The 20,728-nt window shown below is 42.0% G+C and overlaps 1 protein-coding gene across 1 annotated transcript in view; it reads right to left on the bottom strand.

The window, feature by feature from the left end:
- The window catches only part of cacna1aa (calcium channel, voltage-dependent, P/Q type, alpha 1A subunit, a), a gene marked incomplete at both ends in the record, with an annotated part of 69,185 nt that extends 48,784 nt beyond the window's left edge, over positions 1–20,401 (bottom strand). Inside the window, 3 exons of the mRNA XM_079176766.1 lie at positions 3,462–3,601; positions 4,054–4,149; positions 20,057–20,401. Coding sequence (XP_079032892.1) covers positions 3,462–3,601; positions 4,054–4,149; positions 20,057–20,401 — 581 coding nt within the window. The remainder of the gene's footprint in view (positions 1–3,461; positions 3,602–4,053; positions 4,150–20,056) is intronic.
- Between the last annotated feature and the right edge of the window lie 327 nt (positions 20,402–20,728).

Raw genomic sequence — 20,728 nt, 5'->3', positions numbered from 1 at the left:
ACATTTTAAACTTCAAGAGAGCATGATTTCACAATCCATCTAAAATGACAAAGGAGGGTGACGGAGACGTATTTTAGGTAAAAAATAAGTCATTATTCTTACATAGATTTATCAAACATAGATTTATCAAATTTCAGTTGATTACAAAGTCACTGAAATGATCCTCCTGGCTTCCGTTCTTTCTCCCCCTCATACCAGTGGCGTCTAATGAAAAGAACCTGAACCAGGGCATAAGAAGGAGGAACAGAGGGAAGGATGCAAGGCGAGGCTGGCTGTAAACTACGGTTAATTGGACTAATAATCAATAGTGGGCATAAAAACAACTAGCTTATTCCCAGGGCCAAATCACTCAGGCAATTTACTACAACAGATAGGGTAACAATACACACACACACATACACACACACACACACTTGGGCACAGAAACAAGGGTGCACACAAATCCGCTGACACCCAACCAGGTTGGGGATTGAATAGCTAATCTATTCAGACATGCTAAGTGCCATTTGTGTGTTTGTCTTCGTATGTGTCATGCAAGCAAGCGCACTAGGATTGAGTAGGAAATGGAAAAGAATGTTTGAAGTGGAAATGCATGTGTGTGTGTGTGTGTGTGTGTGTGTGTGTGTGTGTGTGTGTGTGTGTGTGTGCATTGGTCAGTGTGTTATCAAAGGTTTTGTCCAGGGGTGGATGGAAAGGCCAAGTAGCCTTTCATCTTCAAAGAGCAGCACTGCTAAAAACACAACCCCCATTCATAAAGAGAGAGCACAACAAAGCATGTGTGTGTGTGTGTGTGTGTGTGTGTGTGTGTGTGTGTGTGTGTGTGTGTGTGTGTGTGTGTAGGTGTGTGTGTGTGTGTGTAAAACGTATTGACTTCAGTCAGTGTACATAATGCATCATGGGAATGTACAGTATGTGAGCTGTAAGTGCTGCAGCATATTCTCTGTACAGCTTGCTGCAGCTTCCTGCTTTGCTGCGAAATGTTAACAGCACAGCTGGTGGACACACAGATGAAGGCCACTGGTTGTGTTGTATGACTGTCGCCTACATTGTTTGCTTTTTCTTTATTTGTCGCTCTTTTTTTTTTTTACAGCTTGCTTCACTTTCTTTACTCTAAATCTTAACTTGTAAAATAGTGTCTCATGATATATTTTCACAAATTAAGACAAGAGTGTCATTTCCATTGACTTTTCATGGGTGCCCAGAGTGATTTGTCACTTCTCGGAACATCTCATCTATTATTCAGAGGAATGTTAGAACGTCATTACAGACGCATGCTTTACTCTCATCTGGACATTAAATATGAGAAAATGTGTCGCTTGCATGTTGGATCAACTTCTCCACCACGACACCAGCAATGCCTGTGCTGGAGATACTGACTATTTAACTGCTGTGTCATGCTTGCTCAGATGGTTTCACTGGGATTATGTGAGACCGGCCATTTACTGGAAGTTTTAAGGACTGCCTCACTGCTCTACCTCTCTTTCCTCTCTGCCTCTCGCTACTTCCTGCTGTCTCACTGCCACTCCTCTTCACACTCCTCTTCTCTCTTACAGTCACTCTGTTGTGCCACGCTGAGACGAGCTTGGCTTCACGATTGCTCTTATTAAAGCACGAGGACACACTGCCGGACAGATACTGCTCACTCACTCACTCACTCAGTGTGTGTGTGTGTGTGTGTGTGAGGGAGAGGTGGGGAGAGGGGGGGCGGGGGGGGGGGGGGGGGGGGGGGGGGGGGGGGTTGCAATCTCCAGTTTCCCGGGTGCATTGTCAGCAAAGATGCTGACAAGGTTTATGTAACCCAAGAAGCTCTCCAAATCACCACATGCATGCACACACAAACATGCGATGACCTCAACATATTAATCTGTGCCAGCACTCCCACACAATCACTTCATTGGACACAGTAGCCGGTAGTGACACCCCACGACTTGGCTAATGAGTGAATGGCACAGGAATAACAGTATTATTACTGTTAAAATGTAGTGATTTACTCTATGCTTTGCTGTTTTAATGGACAGAAACAGTCTAATGTCAAACGTGCAAAGTTGGGAGGAAAAACACATGAAACAAGAGAACCAGGCTTCAGGTATGTTGTTCAAATCTGAAACTGGCATCAAAAAACAATTCTGAAGCTTTGTGAAAATCTTTAGATGAATAGATTAAAAGCTAAGTTTTGTGGCTGAGTTACAAACACTGCACCCATCCACCAGTATGTGACACGGCCTGCAATACTTAAATGAGAAGGAAAGTGTCTTTGTTGTGTAGATGTACTGTCATTTGGTCACACGGATAGATGGATCAGTGTACCTTGTGTAACTGAAACATAAAGCTGTTTGTATGCATGTGCACGCAACTGCTTTATTTCGGTTATTATTACTTATTGAGTGTTTGTATCAAATATCAGGATTGGCCTATGCAAAACTTTGCTCATTGAGATAACTATTTAGCTCTTTAAAAACATTTTTTCTCGGCATCTAAAGCACACACATTTTCAGTGTTGGTCCTTATACATGGTCCCACTGCTGCATGTTGAGGTGTCCAGATCACAACTGGAGTCCTCTTTTATGTTGGAGTTATTTTACTGCTTTCTTTGGAGAGGAGAGTTTTCCCTCCCTTGCTGGTTCTCCATCACTTCCTGCACTCTTCATTTGTCTGTTTCCAATCGTTTTTTCATTGCTTCTCTGTCTTCTCTCCCTTAGCTGCCGACACCTTGTGAATTTTTGTACATCCTCCCTTCATACCTTCTGTCCAATGCCTCTTCCCTCTGCGCCCCCCCTCCCCTCCCCTCCCCTCCCCCTCCTGTGTCTCCGTGTGTATTGTGGTGACATTTGTTCTCTACCCAGGCTGCTGGCTGCCTGCAGTTCCGCTCTGTGATCTGACTGCTGCCTTGCCCAGAATGGGGCCATTCATTAGGGCAAAGGAGCAGGGACAGAACACTCACAAACACACACACACACACATGTACACACGCACACAAATACACACATGTACACACACAAACACAAACATGTACACCACACACACTACAGCATGTGATTTGCACAGGGTTCACACTCTTTTCTAGCGATATTTTTGCAGAACGTTTCCAAGACATTTGCAGCGATGATCCAGCAGGTACAACAGACAGTGATTGAGCCATAAGCTAATATGTTCCTGTCTGTGCGAGTTTGATTTAAGAAGAGACGCAGTCAACGGCTGTAACTTATCGATGAAATCACCTCTTGCGTGCTTAGAAATGACACGTCTACTTTAGCAACATGCTAATTAGCCATGCATGTGTTGGGGAGCTCTGATAGATAGCCTATCGTTCATTGTTAGCTTAAGGAAAATGATTTTCCAGGACATTTGACTTTTTTTTTCAATGACTGGAAAATTGGCCCAGTGTTTTCCAAGGTTTTCTATGCGCGTGGTACACTGTTGAAATAGGTGTGTGTTCTGCCCGTCAATTGCTTGCCACTCACCCTGTGAGCACCACCACAAAGTCCATGACGTTCCATCCGTTCCTCAGGTAGGAGTTCTTGTGGAAGGCGAAGCCAAGTGCCAGGATCTTTATTCCAGACTCAAAACAGAAGATCCCGATGAAGTACGGCTCTGTATCATCCTGAGGGAGAGAGAGAGAGAGAGAGAGAGAGAGAGAGAGAGAGAGAGAGAGAGAGAGAGAGAGAGAGAGAGAGAGAGAGAGAGAGAGAGAGAGAGAGAGAAAGTGAAACACCTATCTGTAGCTAGAAGGGATTGTGTTCAAAAGAAGCATTTTCATAAATATGTGTCATCTTCAGTGTGGCTATGTAGAGATAGTAAAAACTTTACATTTGACATAACATCAGCATATACCCTTGTGAATCTTTGTCTTACTTATTTTAGTATTTTAATAATGTGTTGCGGTAGAGCACAGAGCATCTGGATCAAAACATCTCGCTTTAACTGCCACTGCTTTCAGTAGAGTAGGCGCATGCATCTCCACTGAAGTAAAATCAATGAGGAGTCAGAACTGTCACCTGGATTTAATCGTGCTTACATGTGGCTAACATGCTGCGTCATGCCCGTTTAACTCACCAGGCGCTCGGACAGCGGCGTCTTGTCCCCATCAGGCAAATGTTGTTCCAGAGCCAAGACGATGCAGTTGGCAATGATGGTGGCTAGAATCATCCACTCAAATGGAGTGAGGGAGGTCAGTCAAGGAACAAACACTTTTGAAAATATGAATCCAAACAGTTTCTATGCCAATATTACTAGTTTTAAAAAATACAGCTTGACATGATCGGTGATTTTTTTGTATATTGTCAAGGCATAAAGTGCCTCATCCTCATAACTTTCCAACAAAACATCGAGTCACTTCAGTTTTGTCAATCTGAGAAAGAATTTCATTGATTAAAAAAACGTTAAAATACCACAAAAATCTAATTGAAATATGTTTTTACAATGATGGAAACATAAATCCCGCATAACATGTGCCATGGTGGCAAAGGATGTAAGGTCAAATGTATGCCATGTGAATACAAAGAAGGTAAGCGATTCAGACAGCAGGCCTGGAGCTCAAATGGACCAATGGCCTCTCAGTGCTATTGCCGCCTGTTTATATTTACACACACACACACACACACACACACACACATGTATGTCATCATTGTGAGTCAGTTAAATATGCTAAGTGTATGTTTTGGTAAGACACCACCCACACAGACAAACAAATACACACACACACACACACACACACACACACACACACACACTCACACAGGCTACATTAAAGTGTTGGTGCACAGCAAATTCCCCAGTGTCAAATATGCAGTGTCATAGTACATTGACTCTTTCAGAGTTATTACAACAATGGCAAGAGTAATTACTACCAATTTATCGGCCAGTGTTGGTGAAAATAATCAGAGTTAAACTTTTCAGTGTCAAATATACAGTGTCAATGTACATTGACTATTTCAGAGTTATTACAACAACAGCAAGAGTAAATCGCTCCCCAGTGTTGATGTCATTGTTCACTGCTGTAGTGTACTCTGGAAAGAACTCTGAACTCTGGAAAGCTCCTCCCACCTCCTTCTCCTTTCAAACGGATCATGAGCTTCGCCCCGCCATTTTGCACTTCTCGACAGACTGTGGTAAGTTTCTCTAAATCACTTAAGAAACCAAATTTTGGCATTTCAGCAAAAAAGAATAATTAGAATAACTTAATATTGTTGTTCAACATAGACTCCAGTTGTTTTTGTGTCTTGAAATATCGAATAGCAGAGGGCTAACCTGACCGAGTTGAAAGCTAACGTTAGCTCAAATGTGCTCGCACATTAAGTTAGCTAGGCTAACTAGCTAACATCAAACTCCACAATGTGGGCAAGAGAGGTCAATGTGAAGGATTGACAGTGTTGTATTGTTTTCAATGTCCATAGATGACAGTAAATAGCAAATACTGCGTGTGTGGGGAGTTGTGATATTATCCGTGACAAACCTTCCCTTTTGAGTGCATGGGCACTCCTACAAGGATTCACTTTAAAGCCAATTAGATTAAATTAATAGTTTATTTTCTGTCTATTGCTGTCTAATTACATTCAGTCGTTTTTAATGTGTTTGACAAAAGCTAATTAGTGTTAAATTTAACTTCAGTGTTGTCTCAGAATGAATTGTGATGTGGGTCATAATGCCATTTCACTTTTTCTGTTTTTACAGATGCCATGTGATTAAAACAAAAATCATCGTTTCACAGTTGGAAAAATCTGCGTTGGCCAAGAAACCTGGTGGAGACGATATTGTCAAGGAACACAACCGGACGGACGAAAGGTGACTGAAACTCTGAGGTAATTTAGATGTCTCTTCTTCATGCACATCTGTTCTTCTATGCTTGTGGGAAAAATATATACATATTTATTTTAGGGCTGTACTCAACTCAGAACGTTGTCTGTCAAATTGGATTTGGCTGTTCAATACAAAGAATTGTTTGTTTGTACAATTTTTGCCAGCAAGACTTGAGTCATTTGTATTTTCCGAAGGATGATTTGTCTGCATTTACTGTGGTTAAAATAGTTATTGTTATTCAACTTATAGACATCTTTCTATCATCTGCCAAGATACCAATAGATTCCAACCAAGACCTTTACAATAGAGCCATGAGGGCTGTCACTTTAAAATATTGTATCTGTAACTATATGTTTTAATACCAAATTTGAGTGCAGTTAGATTTACACACTGTTTTTCACACCATGAGCAGAGAAATTGAAATAAAAGGTAGAAATCTGTGAATCTTTCCTTTAAAAATGTAATTCGAACACCTGCTGGTAGATTGCAGATGATAGCGAAGTTTGTTCTATAGGGTGAAAATGGCTTGAATTGTTCTCTGTGTATATCCTCTAAATGCACTGTAAACACACATATTTCAATGTTTACAGACATTGTTAAGATTGTACTATTCTAAATATACCGTGTCTTTTAAGAACAATGTTTTTTTTCCATCTTTGAAACTGAAAGTGAGGTTTAATTAATTGTTGCACAATGTAGCACAAATGGGAGTTACACTTGCATCTCTAAACTGTTAATGAAAAATTGTATGCAATCTAAATGTTTTTATTTTTAATAAATTGTTATTAAGATATGATATAATGGTGTTTGTTGTTTTTTCTGCTGCAAACATTTTTTGTTTTATTGTTTGAAGTGTTAGCTGGACATGGTCAAGTAGAAAATGTAAAACTCTTAAAAGTGTTCTGTTGAAGAGTTAAAACAGAGTAAATTGAAAATAAGGTGTTGGGTAAGAATTACGCTAAGGGAGTAAATACAAGAGGAAATATGTTTTAACACTGGCAGGAGTCAGTTATAAATCAACACTGTATTTGGAGTAATTTCTTAATCAACACTTAGTGTCAAGTAGGTTTAACACTCATGAAGAGTAACTTATTTAGAGTTAATTTTGATTAACACTCAAAAAGACCTAGTGTCAAATTGCAATAACACTAAGAGTGTTATTTACATCATAGTGTCAAATTTGAGTAACACTTCTCAGTGTAGTGTAGTGTAAAATATTAACTCTAACCAGTGTTAAATTGACTCTAAAAATGTAACACTATGTCCAGTGTTACTTTAACACTCTGTAGATAGGGACCATATGTTCACTGAATCAGTGTTAAAATTTACTCTTTAAGTGTTGCATTGACACTGTCGATTTTACTGTGTGTGTAATAGCTTGCCTGGACGCTGGGCGAGATTTATTGTGACATCACCGTTTATCTCTATGTACACAACATCTAAGGGCTAGTTCAGGGAGGGAGGGAGGGAGAAAGAGAGAGACAAAAAAAGAACAGAGGGCATCTGTCATTGTAAATCTAATTGTGTTTCTCTCTCTCTCTTTCTCTAACACACACACACACACACACACACACACACTGGTGGTCTTCTTAAATCAATCTCCATGTCTCGTTAAGGTCACAAGATGAATAGTTACATTTAAAAGAGAAGAGAGAGCGAGTGGAGACAGTGAGAGTGGCCGAGAGAGAGAGTGTCAGAGCAAGTATGTGAAGGAGACGAATGAGTGAGCAAGAGAAAGGGAGGAGGAACGTAGAGAGGAAGAAAAAAAGGCAAGGAGAAAAAACATGAGTTTGACTTCCATTCATTAATAATAAGGTTATTATGTGTACATATCACCAACATATAAGGTAGAAATACACATTTTGACTGGACAAACAAATCCACTCTTTCCCTTTTCTATTCTACTGTACTCTACTCTGTATCCTCGTCGTTCTCCTCTTCTTCACCTTTTTCCTACTTGATTGCTTCCTTTGGGAGCCGTCTGTCCCAAGGTAGTAGGGAGGAAGGGAGAAACTAAACGGAGGCTATTTATGGAAACATACATCATGTGTGAAACACGTCTGTTACATGCCTCTGTGTCTAAAAAGCGTCTCTAGCCTGGTCCACACACACAATGTGTATTTGCGTGTGTGTGTGTGTGTGTGTGTGTGACCGCTTTTCACTCATGCACGCATTTACCAGAACACCCAGGGCACCACTCAATTAGCCTCCCTGCCCCCCAGCAATGAGTGTGTATGAATGTGTGTGTACATGTATATATGCATATGCATGTGTGTGTGTGTGTGTGTGTGTGTTGGGCTGTGAGAAGGCAGGGTGTAGTTGCCTGAAAAAAGGGAAAGAGAGACAAAGAGAGGAGCAAGGAGACACAGAGAGGAGGAGAGAGACTGATATAGAAACACAGGGACAAAGGGACAAAGGTGTGGACGTCGTGTATTAGAAATGTGTGTGTGTGTGTGTGTGTGTGTGTGTGTGAGATGATCATTTGGCACATTTTGTCCCTGCATTACATTTCATTTATGTTCCTCAATGACTATATATATATATAGCAATGTGACGGAGTTAGAGGGAAGAACTGGGAGAGAGAGAGAGAGAGTTGTGTTGCTCTCCCACCCTTCATCTTTCTAATATTTTCTTTGTCCTCAGTCTCGCTCTCTCTCTCTCTCTCTCTTTTTCCTCCCGTGCGTTTCTACATTTATTTTCTTTTCTTTATCAGGTGTGCGTCTCTATGTGTGTAAACGCTGTAATGGAGCCAAATGAAGCACGCACACGTCTGCTGGCCTTTCCTTCACCTTGTCCATCACCGCTCCGTACAGTCTTCATGGTCACTCTCTCTCCTAACTTCTCTCCTCAGCAAAGCTCCTGCCTGTTTCTCGCTGATATCTTTCTCTCTCCACCTGCCTGTTAAGCCTCCTCTCTCTTTCTCCCATACAGTACCTCTCTCCTCTTACATTCCTCGATCTCTTCCTCTCTGCTCTTCTCCCCATTGCTGCTCTGTCTCTCTCCCACTTTCTTGCATCTCTCACCGAGTCCTCCCATCAATCCTCCCTACTTCTATCACGCCGTCTCCGTTCAGTATATCGAGTGGGATGGCGCGTCAGCAAACGCACGAGGACACCGACGGCAAGAGATGGAGTGTGAGAGGGGGATGAAGAAAATAACAAAAAAGGTTGGATAGGAGGGAAATATATAGAGGGCTAGATGAAAGAGATAGGACAGCAGGAAAGGGAGAGAGAGAGAGAGAGAGAGAGAGAGAGAGAAACTGTCCTGTGGGCACAGACATGACTGAAAAGAGTGAGTGGTGAGGAATAAAAGCAAGAGAAGGGCGGAGGACCGAGCAGAGGGAGGAAAACAACAGTGAGGAGGAGAGGAGGACAGAGACGAAGAGCATAGGAGTGCTGAATGAGGGATAAAGCGAGAGAATGACAGAGGGGTGAGAGTATTGCGGCATTTTCCTCTTTTGAGCGGTGTGTATGCTGTCGAAAGTAGGTTAGTGGCAACACACACACACATATATGTATACATATAAATACATGTGTATAGAGAGAGAGAGAGGGAGAGGAAGAGTGGGTGGAAGACTATACATCATACTTTCACATACGACACACAGCACTGTATAAAACCACTGCAGCATGCTTCCATATCTTGAAACACACATTTCTGCACCACCACATAAGCCTACGTGCTCCTTTTTCTTTCATATATCTCACATGTCTCACAATTGGAGATCCACTAAATCTGCAACGTGGCAAGTATGCATGTATGAAGACACACAAACGCTTACACACACACATAATCAGACACACAACTGTCGCAGAACACTCTTGTCAAAATGTCCACCCCTCACACAGGCCTCCACACGGCCCCGCCGCTCTCCACCCCATCCATGCGTGTGTCATGTTGTCGTTCAAGCACACATTTTCATACATGTGCTGTATACGCACACACAGACCCACACTGGACTTCCCTTCACTCCACTGGTCTGCCAGTAGAGTCCAGACCAGCTGCTCCCCTTTAGGAAGGTGCCAGCCTCCCCGATTAATAAAACCAAGCGTAATAGTACACGCGATAGTTTGTTAACTGTAATACATTCACTTGAAATGTTTATCCTGAAAAGAAAAGGCTAATTTCATTATCCTAATCTTTTAGTCTGGCTTTGCAAATATGAAAACTAATGGAGCCAAATAATCACCTTGGCTACTAGTATTCTATCTTTCTCTCTATATACATCTGTCTCTATGTGTTTGTGTGTGGTATGAAGGACGTACTTAAAAAAATGATTGTCCACAAACATCCAATATCATTTATGAATGCACTTTGGTCGTGTTGCATGTGAATGTTTTGAAGAAGAAGAAAAAAAAGAAGTCAACATTTTGCAAACTGTCAGTTTCTATATGGCCCTCGATACTTTCCCCTCCCTCCCTCGCCCTCTCTCCCTTCCTCACCCCCCTCTCCCTCTCTGTCCTGTTGCATTATGCAGTGCAGCACTGGCAGGACAGCTCAAATGATTTCTTCATTTCCTTGTCATTTTCCCCTCAGAAGCACTGATTTGATAAAAAATGAATAGGATTAAGCACTGTGTTTGAGACCTATCTAGCCAAATTATTTTGATAATCAGCAAACCATAAAAAGATAAGAGACACGGTCGAAGCGCCTCATTTTATTCCCGCGTCATACATTTTTAATAGACTCGCCGAAAAGTTCCTCTACATATTTCAAATATTGCATTTTCACATCCAGCAACGCGTTTTTTTTGTAAAATGAATGGATATAATTAATTGTTTTCCAAGCTTTAGCCAGGATTATTAAAGTCCACAATACTTAATATGGAGTCGACATTCTGACTATATGAGTTCACATATATTCGTTCCACAATGAGGATAATGCAGTGATCCACTTTGCTTGTGTCGCCCTACAGTATACCCACTCGGCAGTGGAGGACATCCACCGCAATAAAATGGCCTCCGCAGAGAGGCGTTGTCACGCGGGACAATATTGATCCAAAAACCAAACAGGATTTTTTACTTTTGCATTCAATACTGTGACCAAAAGCATAAAAAGAACAGGTAACAAAGACTGTCTGACATGAAACCCAAACCAAACCCATGCCTCAGTGGTAAAAAAAATAAAATAAAGAACGATTCTACATATCCCACTTGGGCACCACGTTTCACTGCGTTGCCAAACAAATAGGAGTGCTCGAAGGCCAGTTTAGCCCTGCTTGGCCTCTCTCAGTCGGATTTAGCATCAATCAGTGTGTAGAGTCTTTACAGTCGCCCACTACTGCTGCCTGTTTATCCACACACCATATGCTGTGTCTCTATCTCACCCCTGCCACCGCCTCTCCCACATACAGCCGAGTTGTCACTTTGTACAAGATGCTGACGGTGGTTTATGTGCGTGTGTGTGTGTGTGTGTGTGTGTGTGTGCACTGTGGGCTGTGTGTAGAATATCAGTGTAGCATATGACATTTATTTTACATGAGCTGTATGTTCAGGTGGCGGTGCAGGTGTGTTAGTATGAACGTGCGTCTGTAGACCTGACAGTACCTGCTGAGTCAACAGTGTGAACTTAGCAGCCAAAGAGTGTGTGTGTGTGTGTGTGTGTGTGTGTGTGTGTGTGTGTGTGTGTGTGTGTGTGTGTGTGTGTGTGTGTGTGTGTGTGTGTGTGTGTGTGTGTGTGTGTGTGTGTGTGTGTGCCAGCACGCCCTGCAGGTAGAGTGCAGGTTTCCAGCAGGGTTTGTCTTGAAAAAGCCGCAGCACGTGACTAAAGAACACAGGCATACAAAAAAAAGAGAAATCCAAAAAAAATCAATCCATCACAGACTCTATTTTTCTCTCTCTCCACGTATCAGAATCCCCAAAATAGCCATGCCCCACGTCACTGCACCCCTCACACACACACACACACACACACACACACACGCAGACATATGCATTCTCAAAGACACACACCTAACACAAACACAGACACACACGTCCGAACTAGCCAGCAACTCAACTGAATTATTCAACAGAGCCAGAATGCACAGCTAAGAGGAAGGGGAAGGAGAAAAACGCAGAGAGGGAGGAGAGAGAGAGAGAGAGAGAGAGAGAAACAAAGAAAAGAAGGAAAGATCTTCTATTCAATGTGCAACGCAGACATGTGTAACATGGACGGACAGACGCACACTAGTCTGCTGCCAACAATTCAAGAACTAAAGGACTTTGAGTTTAACAGCATCCGAATTTACACTAACAATAAAAACAGAAATATATCTACACATGATTGTACATCATAAAAAATATAAAACCCCTCAAGTCTCTGATACTTATCTATCAGATTTTCTAATAAATCCTAAATGTCATTTGACCATTAAAGACTAACAAAGTTGATTCAGCTATTGAAACCAACATTTCTATTGTGATTTATGTCCTGGTTGCACGGCAGCGTGTTTCCATATTGATTTTGCTTCCATTTCTCAATTGCCATACATGTTACAAGGGCAGCTATCTGCAGTACATCAAAGAAGCAGCTGACACGATGCATTCGTCAGAGTTTCGAGGATCAATTTACAATCTGAGAACATTGTTGGTCGTAATTTCTTTAGTTTCTGTTGGTGAACCGTTCCTCCTCAGCACTTCATGGCACTACATATTTACATGTATTCATTTGGTAGGATGTTAGCTAATACACATGAGGAGCCAGTGGAATAATACAAGTATATGTGGATGTAAGATTATCTCACAGACTTTCTGCTTGCCTGTGGTAAAAAAATACATTCTGTGCAATTTTGAAAAATGTGAATAAAAGATCAATTCACTTCACGAGTCAACAGGAAGAGAACTGGGGAAATGTAGATTCCTTACTACCTAGAATGACCTCCGTGTTACTCCACCTCTAAGAGTACTGTGGGAGGACACAGATATATTTCAGTAAAACACACACATGCACAAGCACACACATACACACACACACACACACACACACACACACACACACACACACACACACACACACACACAGACAAGGCAAAAGTAAACCAGTGCTCTGCCAATGAGCAATATCACATCAAGTGAAGCTATAAAGATGTTGCTGGAAGTGGGTAAGTCTTTTAAATGACCTGATTTTATTTTTTTTCATGAGACTGATTCATCAGGTTACTTTTTTTTCGGAAGACAACGCTACAGATGAAAAATACATACGACACATAATGAGAAAAATAAAATGTAATGTCCAAGTGTGAAAAAAAACACAGATAAACAATCTAAATAGATTAGTCTATAAGTTCAATTTTGTTTCTAGTTCTTGTGAGCGTGTATATGTGCGCGTGTGTGTGTGTGTGTGTGTGTTTGTGTGTGTGAGTGTGTGTATGCTCATGCAAACCCCAGTGCCCATAAGGACTCAGGATACAGATCAATTCACACATTTATTACCAGACAGTCAAAGGTATGAGGTAGGCAGATTGAGCCCGGAGGGCAAACACACACACACACACACACACACACACACACACACACACACACACACACACACACACACACACACACACACACACACACACACACACACACACACACACACACACACACACACACACACAGGAATCACAACACACATACAAACAGACGCACTTCTTATTGCCAACAATTATGAGCAAACTAAACTAGAAATGCTTTAAATTAGCATCGCAAAAAGGCGGAAGCAGCCAATTAGAGCGAGGCCAAGCTGCAGTGGAGGGGAGGAGAGAGAGAGAAAAGAATGATGGACTGGCTTTGAGTGAAAGATAAAAAGTACAGGTCGTGAAACGTGAGAGGAGATGCCAAATCTTCACTTCCTATCAGTCAAAGAGAGAGAGAGAGAGAGAGAGAGAGAGAGAGAGAGAGAGAGAGAGAGAGAGAGAGAGAGAGAGAGAGAGAGAGAGAGAGAGAAAGAGAGAGAGAGAGAGAGAGAGACAAATCTGTTCAGTCACATTATGGGAACTCACCTCCAATCTGGTAAAACCATGTAATGTCGTGTTTTTTTGCTTAGGTTTTTATGGGAACTCACCTCCAATCTGGTAAAACCATGTAATGTCGTGTTTTTTTGCTTAGGTTTTGGGTTATGATCGAGGCTAGGCATGTAGGGAAGTCTCTACCAAATGAATGTAAGCCAAAGCAAAGTCTGTCTCAGTGACAAAAACAAGGTTGTGTGTGTGTGTGTGTGTGTGTGTGTGTGTGTGTGTGTGTGTGTGTGTGTGTGTGTGCTCTGGCTGCAGTGTAGCTGAGTGTTTGACTCTTCACCGCTTTGTGTTAAATGATTTATATGCAGACAGGCAGTTTGATTCTCTCTCTCTCTCTCCATTGTTTCGCATTAGTCTACCCCTCTCTATAATGTCTCTGTCTTCCTGACTTCGTCACTCCATAGTCCATCTCACTGTTCTGTCTCTCGACTCCAGCTGCATATTAGAAGCAGAGCAGGAACAGCTTTGTACCTCGTCTCCTCCACTCTCTCCTTCCCTCCTCTGCTTTAGAAAAGCTCATTTTATCCCACAGAGAACTACCCCAATACTTACTATTAACTTGTGTTAATAATGTGGCAACGCTATAGAATCACAAACACATATACACGCCATGATAATGCTGTAAACTTTCTTTATGTCAACTAGAACACAAGAGGAAAGAGGGTGGAGGGAAGGGGGGGAATCATAACGCTACTGAAAACTGCTCAGTTACTGCACAGTTACTCATGGATATGACCCGATTGAGGAGATCAGCAGCGTGTACTGAAAGAGTGCATGTGTGTTGTGTTTTTAATGAAAAAAGCATAAGAACGACTGGACCACAGACTTTCATCGACAAATCCGTAAGAACATGTGCATTCGAAACAAAAACAAATCTCTCCACGCACAAACAATAAAAAACTAAGCTGATGTTAAGTCTGTGTAGTTAGCAGCTGACAGTTGCAAGCTGGAGAAAGGCCAATAAATAATTTAGATTCTGCAGTGAACGTAGATCACTGACTCTCCACATCCACCCAAAAACACCCAGGTCCCTCTCTCTCTCTCCCTCTCTCTCTCTCTCTCTCTCTCTCTCTCTCTCTCTCTCTCTCTCTCTCTCTCTCTCTCTCTCTCTCTGTTCCTGGTTACGTCTCACTTTCTCCTCGTCTGTCTCTCTTAATCACTTATATGTACCTTCGCTATGCGTGTCTCTGGTCTCGACTCACATTATTGCAAAGGAAGTGAGAGACTTTTCTTGGTGGTGGCCTGATCAGGTACACCATTGGGGAACAAAAAAGAAAAAACTGCTACAGACTCAGACACACTCACGCACCAGAAAATATTAGAGTGCTTCCCTCGGCAATTTGCTGACACAATCAGGAAGTAACACATACAACACACTTTCCATCAACCTGCATTTTTAGAAAGAAAATGAGTGACACATCTTCTTTTACAGTATATTGGAAACAAAAAATGGAGGTATAGGCTCAGTGAAACAGCTGGGCCAAGAGATTAAACCTGGTCTCCAATGGTCATTTGATCGGTCATTGATTCGAGGTCTTACAGGATCAGATATGGAACGAGGAGATTCAGGCACTACTGCTCACTCACAAGCACACACAGCACAAAGCGCATGGCATCTACAGTGAAGCACAAACTGACAGCATGCGTTATATTTTGCTGAATTAACATCGTTTCTTTAGTCCACAGAATTACTCTGAAGAATTTTCTAACTTCCTATCTTATGATTATGAAAGCGAGGTTAGTTTACAAAACACATTACTTGTATTATATTTCCTATTGAGCTGGTCACTATAGATAGCTGGGACATATATTGACTTCCTCTCCATTTACAGTACAGAAATACACACTTAAAGTGTATGCTGTGTGTGTAGTGTGTGTGTGTGTATATGGGGGGTGAATACATGTGTGTTTGTTTGTGTGTTCATGCTTGCGGGTGCTAAAATGAGTGTCCTGCAGATGTGCACATTGCCGGGCACCATATCTACAACTGAACACATGAAAATCCATTTTCAGGGTTGCATGGTTTACATGAACTCCTGATATGGATGCGACAAGGTCAAATGGGCATCTAGGGTCAAAGGTCGGTGGGTCCTAAAGGATGACCCATTTAGTTTCAACTTTCCCCCAACATGTTACATGATATGTTATTTCTTAATAAGTTCTATACAGTATATGCCCTGTGCAGTACTTATGGGGCATGTTGGCCTATGTCTTCTTCTTTATGTTCTCCTATGTTCTTTAGGTGGATTGTATTTGTCAAGCGTTGCTGATTTAACAGGACCTCGTCAGTGTCGTGCTTCTGAAGTTTGACTGTTTTTTCAGCAGTGGGCACTTGTCCTTGTAGCGGATTAAAACCACAAGGCCCCAGTTAGACGTTAGACTCTAGTGTACTTTGGGAGCAACGATAGCTCTGGATGCTAACGTTGGCGCTTGACTGCTCGTTTTTGCTAAATTAGTTCACAATTAGTTTTCAGGCAGTGTTGGACAATAGAGTTGTAATGTGAATAATGTTGAAGTAGGCCTGCCTGTTCAGTAGGCTAATGCATGATACAAAAATGAAATTCTGAGATAGGCCTGAACACTATGCTCTGTGTGTCTAAGGTTCAGTAAGTTAATTAAACTCAGTGTGAAAGATGAATGCTGGTACATATTGTATTTAACAAGGCACTGTTTGCCTACCACTTGTTCCAAATAAGAGAATGGCACAGTAACACTCTGAACTCTGCAATGCTAATTCTAATTAAACAACCAAATATCCGTCTACTGTATCTAAATGTGGATGTGAGAGAACAGTTATTTATATGGTACTCCCATGGGTCCAGTCAGTTCACAACTAAATAAAGCTGCAGGTCATAATTCTGCTGAATAGTGTAGACGCATACATCTGGTGAATCAAAAAAGCGGTTTCACTCTCAGCATGAAAAAAGGATGGAGATTCAAATGCAGTTTTCTGTCTGTCAGAAAGGATATCCTGAAATGTGGTGCTACTCTATTATTATTATTATTATTATGGTACAGTTACACAGCTACATCACACATGATACATTTAGAGCACAATTGTGTTCAAATAGATACAATATTTAGATTATGTTTGGAATTACCATTGCCAATGATAATCAATTAAAGTCGACCTTCACTCGATCAAATATCAATTTTCTGTCAATTATTTGGATCCCAAAGTTCTAGAAATGTTAGAACCAGTTGCGTGAGAGCACATAAACCGATGAGACACTTGAACACGTTGACACCACAGTTTCCTCAGTCTGGAGTTACCTGAGATGACCTGATGGCTGATATATGGGCATTGTCACCACCACTTCCTGCAGAGTGAGGACTACCTCAGCTGTCTCAAGCTTTAGCACATTAAGTCATTCAGCAGGACCTAATCCATTCAAAGGACAATTGACAAAAACAAAGAAAACAAAAACAAAAAACGGGTGACATCATACCCTATGAATGAGACTTTTACTGGAAAGGCTTTCAAAAGATTCTGCGGATTTTAGAAATATCGACTGAAGGTGGTTATAAAAACCTCAAAAATAGCATTTCATTATGAAACCCATTTTGTTCCATTAAGCCTCAGCTTGGTTAGTTCTCCCACATTGAGCCACACAATGACATCATCTGTATCTCAAACGTACTCAAGATTGGACCGTATAACGTGAAAGTGGATGAAATGCTGTACTAGCTACACCTCGCATGTATTACAATTCAATAAACAACGACGCCACAAAGCACAACTTCAGAAATTACTGATAAATTGAATCAATACCCTGAGATAGTCTCAGCAAATATTGAACATTTCACAAAGAGTTATTGCAGAGCGGTTGTGCTGGATTACATTAGATCGTACTAGTGTTCATGTTATTGTATCAAACTCTGATGGTGTTGGACTGTGTACCTGAAAGACCTGAAATATCCCAAATAGATAGATATAGATGATATTAAAACCCTCCTCAACAGCTGCTTTCTAGGCCATCAGAGACCAGTCATGAGGTTCTACTTGTGTGGGCTACAAGTTCTACTATCAAAGATTAGATTAACCTGATAATGTTATCCAGAACAACGCCTCTTAACTCATTCATACAACACACATTGTACTACTTCTGTAAATGTTTACAACTATTCGTCACACAAAGAAGACACTTCATTTCCATATACGTCAGTAAATGCTGCCAAATATGCTGTTAGGAAGAGAAGGAAAAATGTTTTATGTAATGAGAAAAAAATGTTGTGTACTTAAAGACTTTTAAAGCCATCTGGGATCAGCTGTATGACAGTTTGCTGTGAAAAAAAAACCGCTCACGTCCCACTGCACAGAGTACTTGTGGGAAAACCACAGGTGTTACTAATAACATTAACAACAGCTCCGTTTTATTCATGAGTCACGGTAAGCCACGACAATGTGACAGCGAGTCAGCCTGCACATTAACAAGACCCTGAAACTGAAGCAGCAGAATGGAATTCAGCCATCTTTAATCGGATTATTTACACATTTGCTTTTCCTACTGTGACAAGTCAAAATGTCCTCTTTAAAAAAGATCTATCGCAACTTACCACTTACAGGAAAGTTGTTTGAACTTTAATCTAACCAGGTCCCGCTTTAGCCACTTTAAAAAGCTTTTATTTCAAATGCCAGTACAAAGTAAAGCTATAGATTCCGGTGCGTTTCCAACTGCCTTACAGGTTGGATTCCCCGGATGAGATCGTCCAGGAGGCCCCTGCCATTGGCCCCTTTTTTCTTGCCAGTATTGTTATTCTTTCTCCATGTTGTTATTAGCACCGCCAAAGTTGAAATCAGTGCAACAACTATTTTTTCTCTTAGTCATTAGTTAGTTTTACATTCATTTTATTTTTCTAATCTCTCAGAACAGCATGTGAACACAAGCTGCATTTTTACTAACTGGACTGATCCATACATGACTAATAACCAAAATGTCACCCCAACTCCAAAACGCATTGTTCAAAAGTAGGAAATCCACCATTTGAAAACAGTGTTCCAATGACTAGTTTCATTTAAAATAAATGTACTGCTTCAAGACTGCGTGGCAATCTTAGAGTTTTAGAGTCATTGCATCGCCGTACGGTATTTTGGAAAGGAAATCGAACATACAACATCACATTTCCTGCACACACTCGCGCTCCTTCTCTCACCAACACACACGACTGTTATTTAGATGGTGAATAGACATGATTCAGAGGCACTACAAGTAGCTCCTGCATTTCACTAGAGCAGCCCAATTAGTGTGTGTAGTTATGTCACGGCTCAAGCATCAGCATGGATCAATACAATCATTACTCCAATTTCCCCTCTTGTCATTAACACTCACGCAGAAACTTACTTCCACATGTGCCTGCGTTCACACACACACACACATACACCAATCCTGCAAATGAAAATGCTCAAATCACTTGCTATTGCTCCCCTGAATGGTGCAATACGTGCTGGTTTCATGAAAGATGAAAATGCAGGGAATTGCTGGAAATTTAACCCTCGCAGACTTAGTGGTTGTTTTACAGGCGCACACACACAAACACACACCGTTTTTGATGGTGGCACAATCATTCCGTGACACCTGCAGCTTGTCTGATTAACATGGGGGGGAAGAAATTAAATAATGTGTCAATGCACAAGTTAAAAGCCTATATTCACACTTACATTCTCTCTCTCTCTCACTCTCTCTCTCCCTCCATATCTAGAAAGACACCTGCATCATGCTGATATGGGAGCTTGTGTGTGCATCACTGCAAGGATACACACAAACACACAAACTATAGCTTATTTTCATCTCTCCCCCGCTCCAGGTCTCTCCCACCTTTCCTCCCCTCCCCCTACTCTCTCTCCTGTTTCTCTACAGCCGCGCGAGGCGCTGGGCCTTTACTGCACATGCTACCCCCCTTCTCCCCCCCCAAACCACTACCACCACCAACACACACTCAAACACACATCACACACAGGAGACGTATATCAAGCAGGTCCCTCGCGACAGTGACATGGAATTACTAACAAATGTGATTGATGGTGATGAACAGCCTCATAAAAAGGGTGGCTGGTCCATTCCTCCTCCTCTTAATTAACTATAAATTGCATGTCCGGCTTTTCTTCCGTCACCTCCAGAAGCATATATACCGCACGTGGACTTACACAGATGCATCTGCTTGTTACACCTTTGTTATTATAACGTAAAGCCTGAGAAAACATGTGAACCATTCAACCACACACATCTGCACGTTACCTGATCCTCGGGCAAAGCCTACAGTAGCAGCTTATACTCACTACACAATGGCAGGTAAAGGATATGGCCATTCGGTGATCTTTTTGGCGTATTTTCTGACGAAGTTATCCTCACTGAAAATGAACAGCGAGCGGTTGACAGTGAAACAGTTCTGGCGCACGGGAATGGGGTTATAGAGGGCCATGGTCCGGGCTCTCTGCGCCATAGACTGCTTGTACACTCTCTGGGTACCGGGCCCTCCGGGTGGACCGTGTCCATGGCCGTGGCCATGCCCGTGTCCGTGACCGTGTCCGTGGGGTCCTCCTTGTCTGCTCCCACCTCGGCCGCCCGGGCCCCCTCCGCCGGGCCCACCGCCATACCTGGCCGGTACCTCATCTCCGAACCGCGCCATTCTCTGGACACCGAAAGCCAATCTTCACGAAGCAGCGGAGAAGGAGACCAATGCTCAGCTGTGCAGCCACACAACATTACATCCCATCTGGATCAGAACGTCTCATATGCCAAACGGGTTGTCTTGTGAGCTTAAGCTGAACACCTGCACCCGGCGAGCAGTTATATGCTGGTTTTAGCAGACGAGGACGCCCATGTACTGTCTCCTTCTCTGTACGTCTCTGCCAACAGCCAACTGTGGGTGTGAGGAAATAAAATGTGTGGTCGGCTGGCTGGCTGGTTGCACTGTAGGGTAGTACTGTGGGGTGTCTCCGTCTTAGTCGGTTCT

Source organism: Pholis gunnellus (assembly GCF_910591455.1).
Source record: "Pholis gunnellus genome assembly, chromosome: 17".
Taxonomy (NCBI): Eukaryota; Metazoa; Chordata; class Actinopteri; order Perciformes; family Pholidae; genus Pholis; species Pholis gunnellus.
This window is presented reverse-complemented; position numbering and strand designations above follow the sequence as displayed.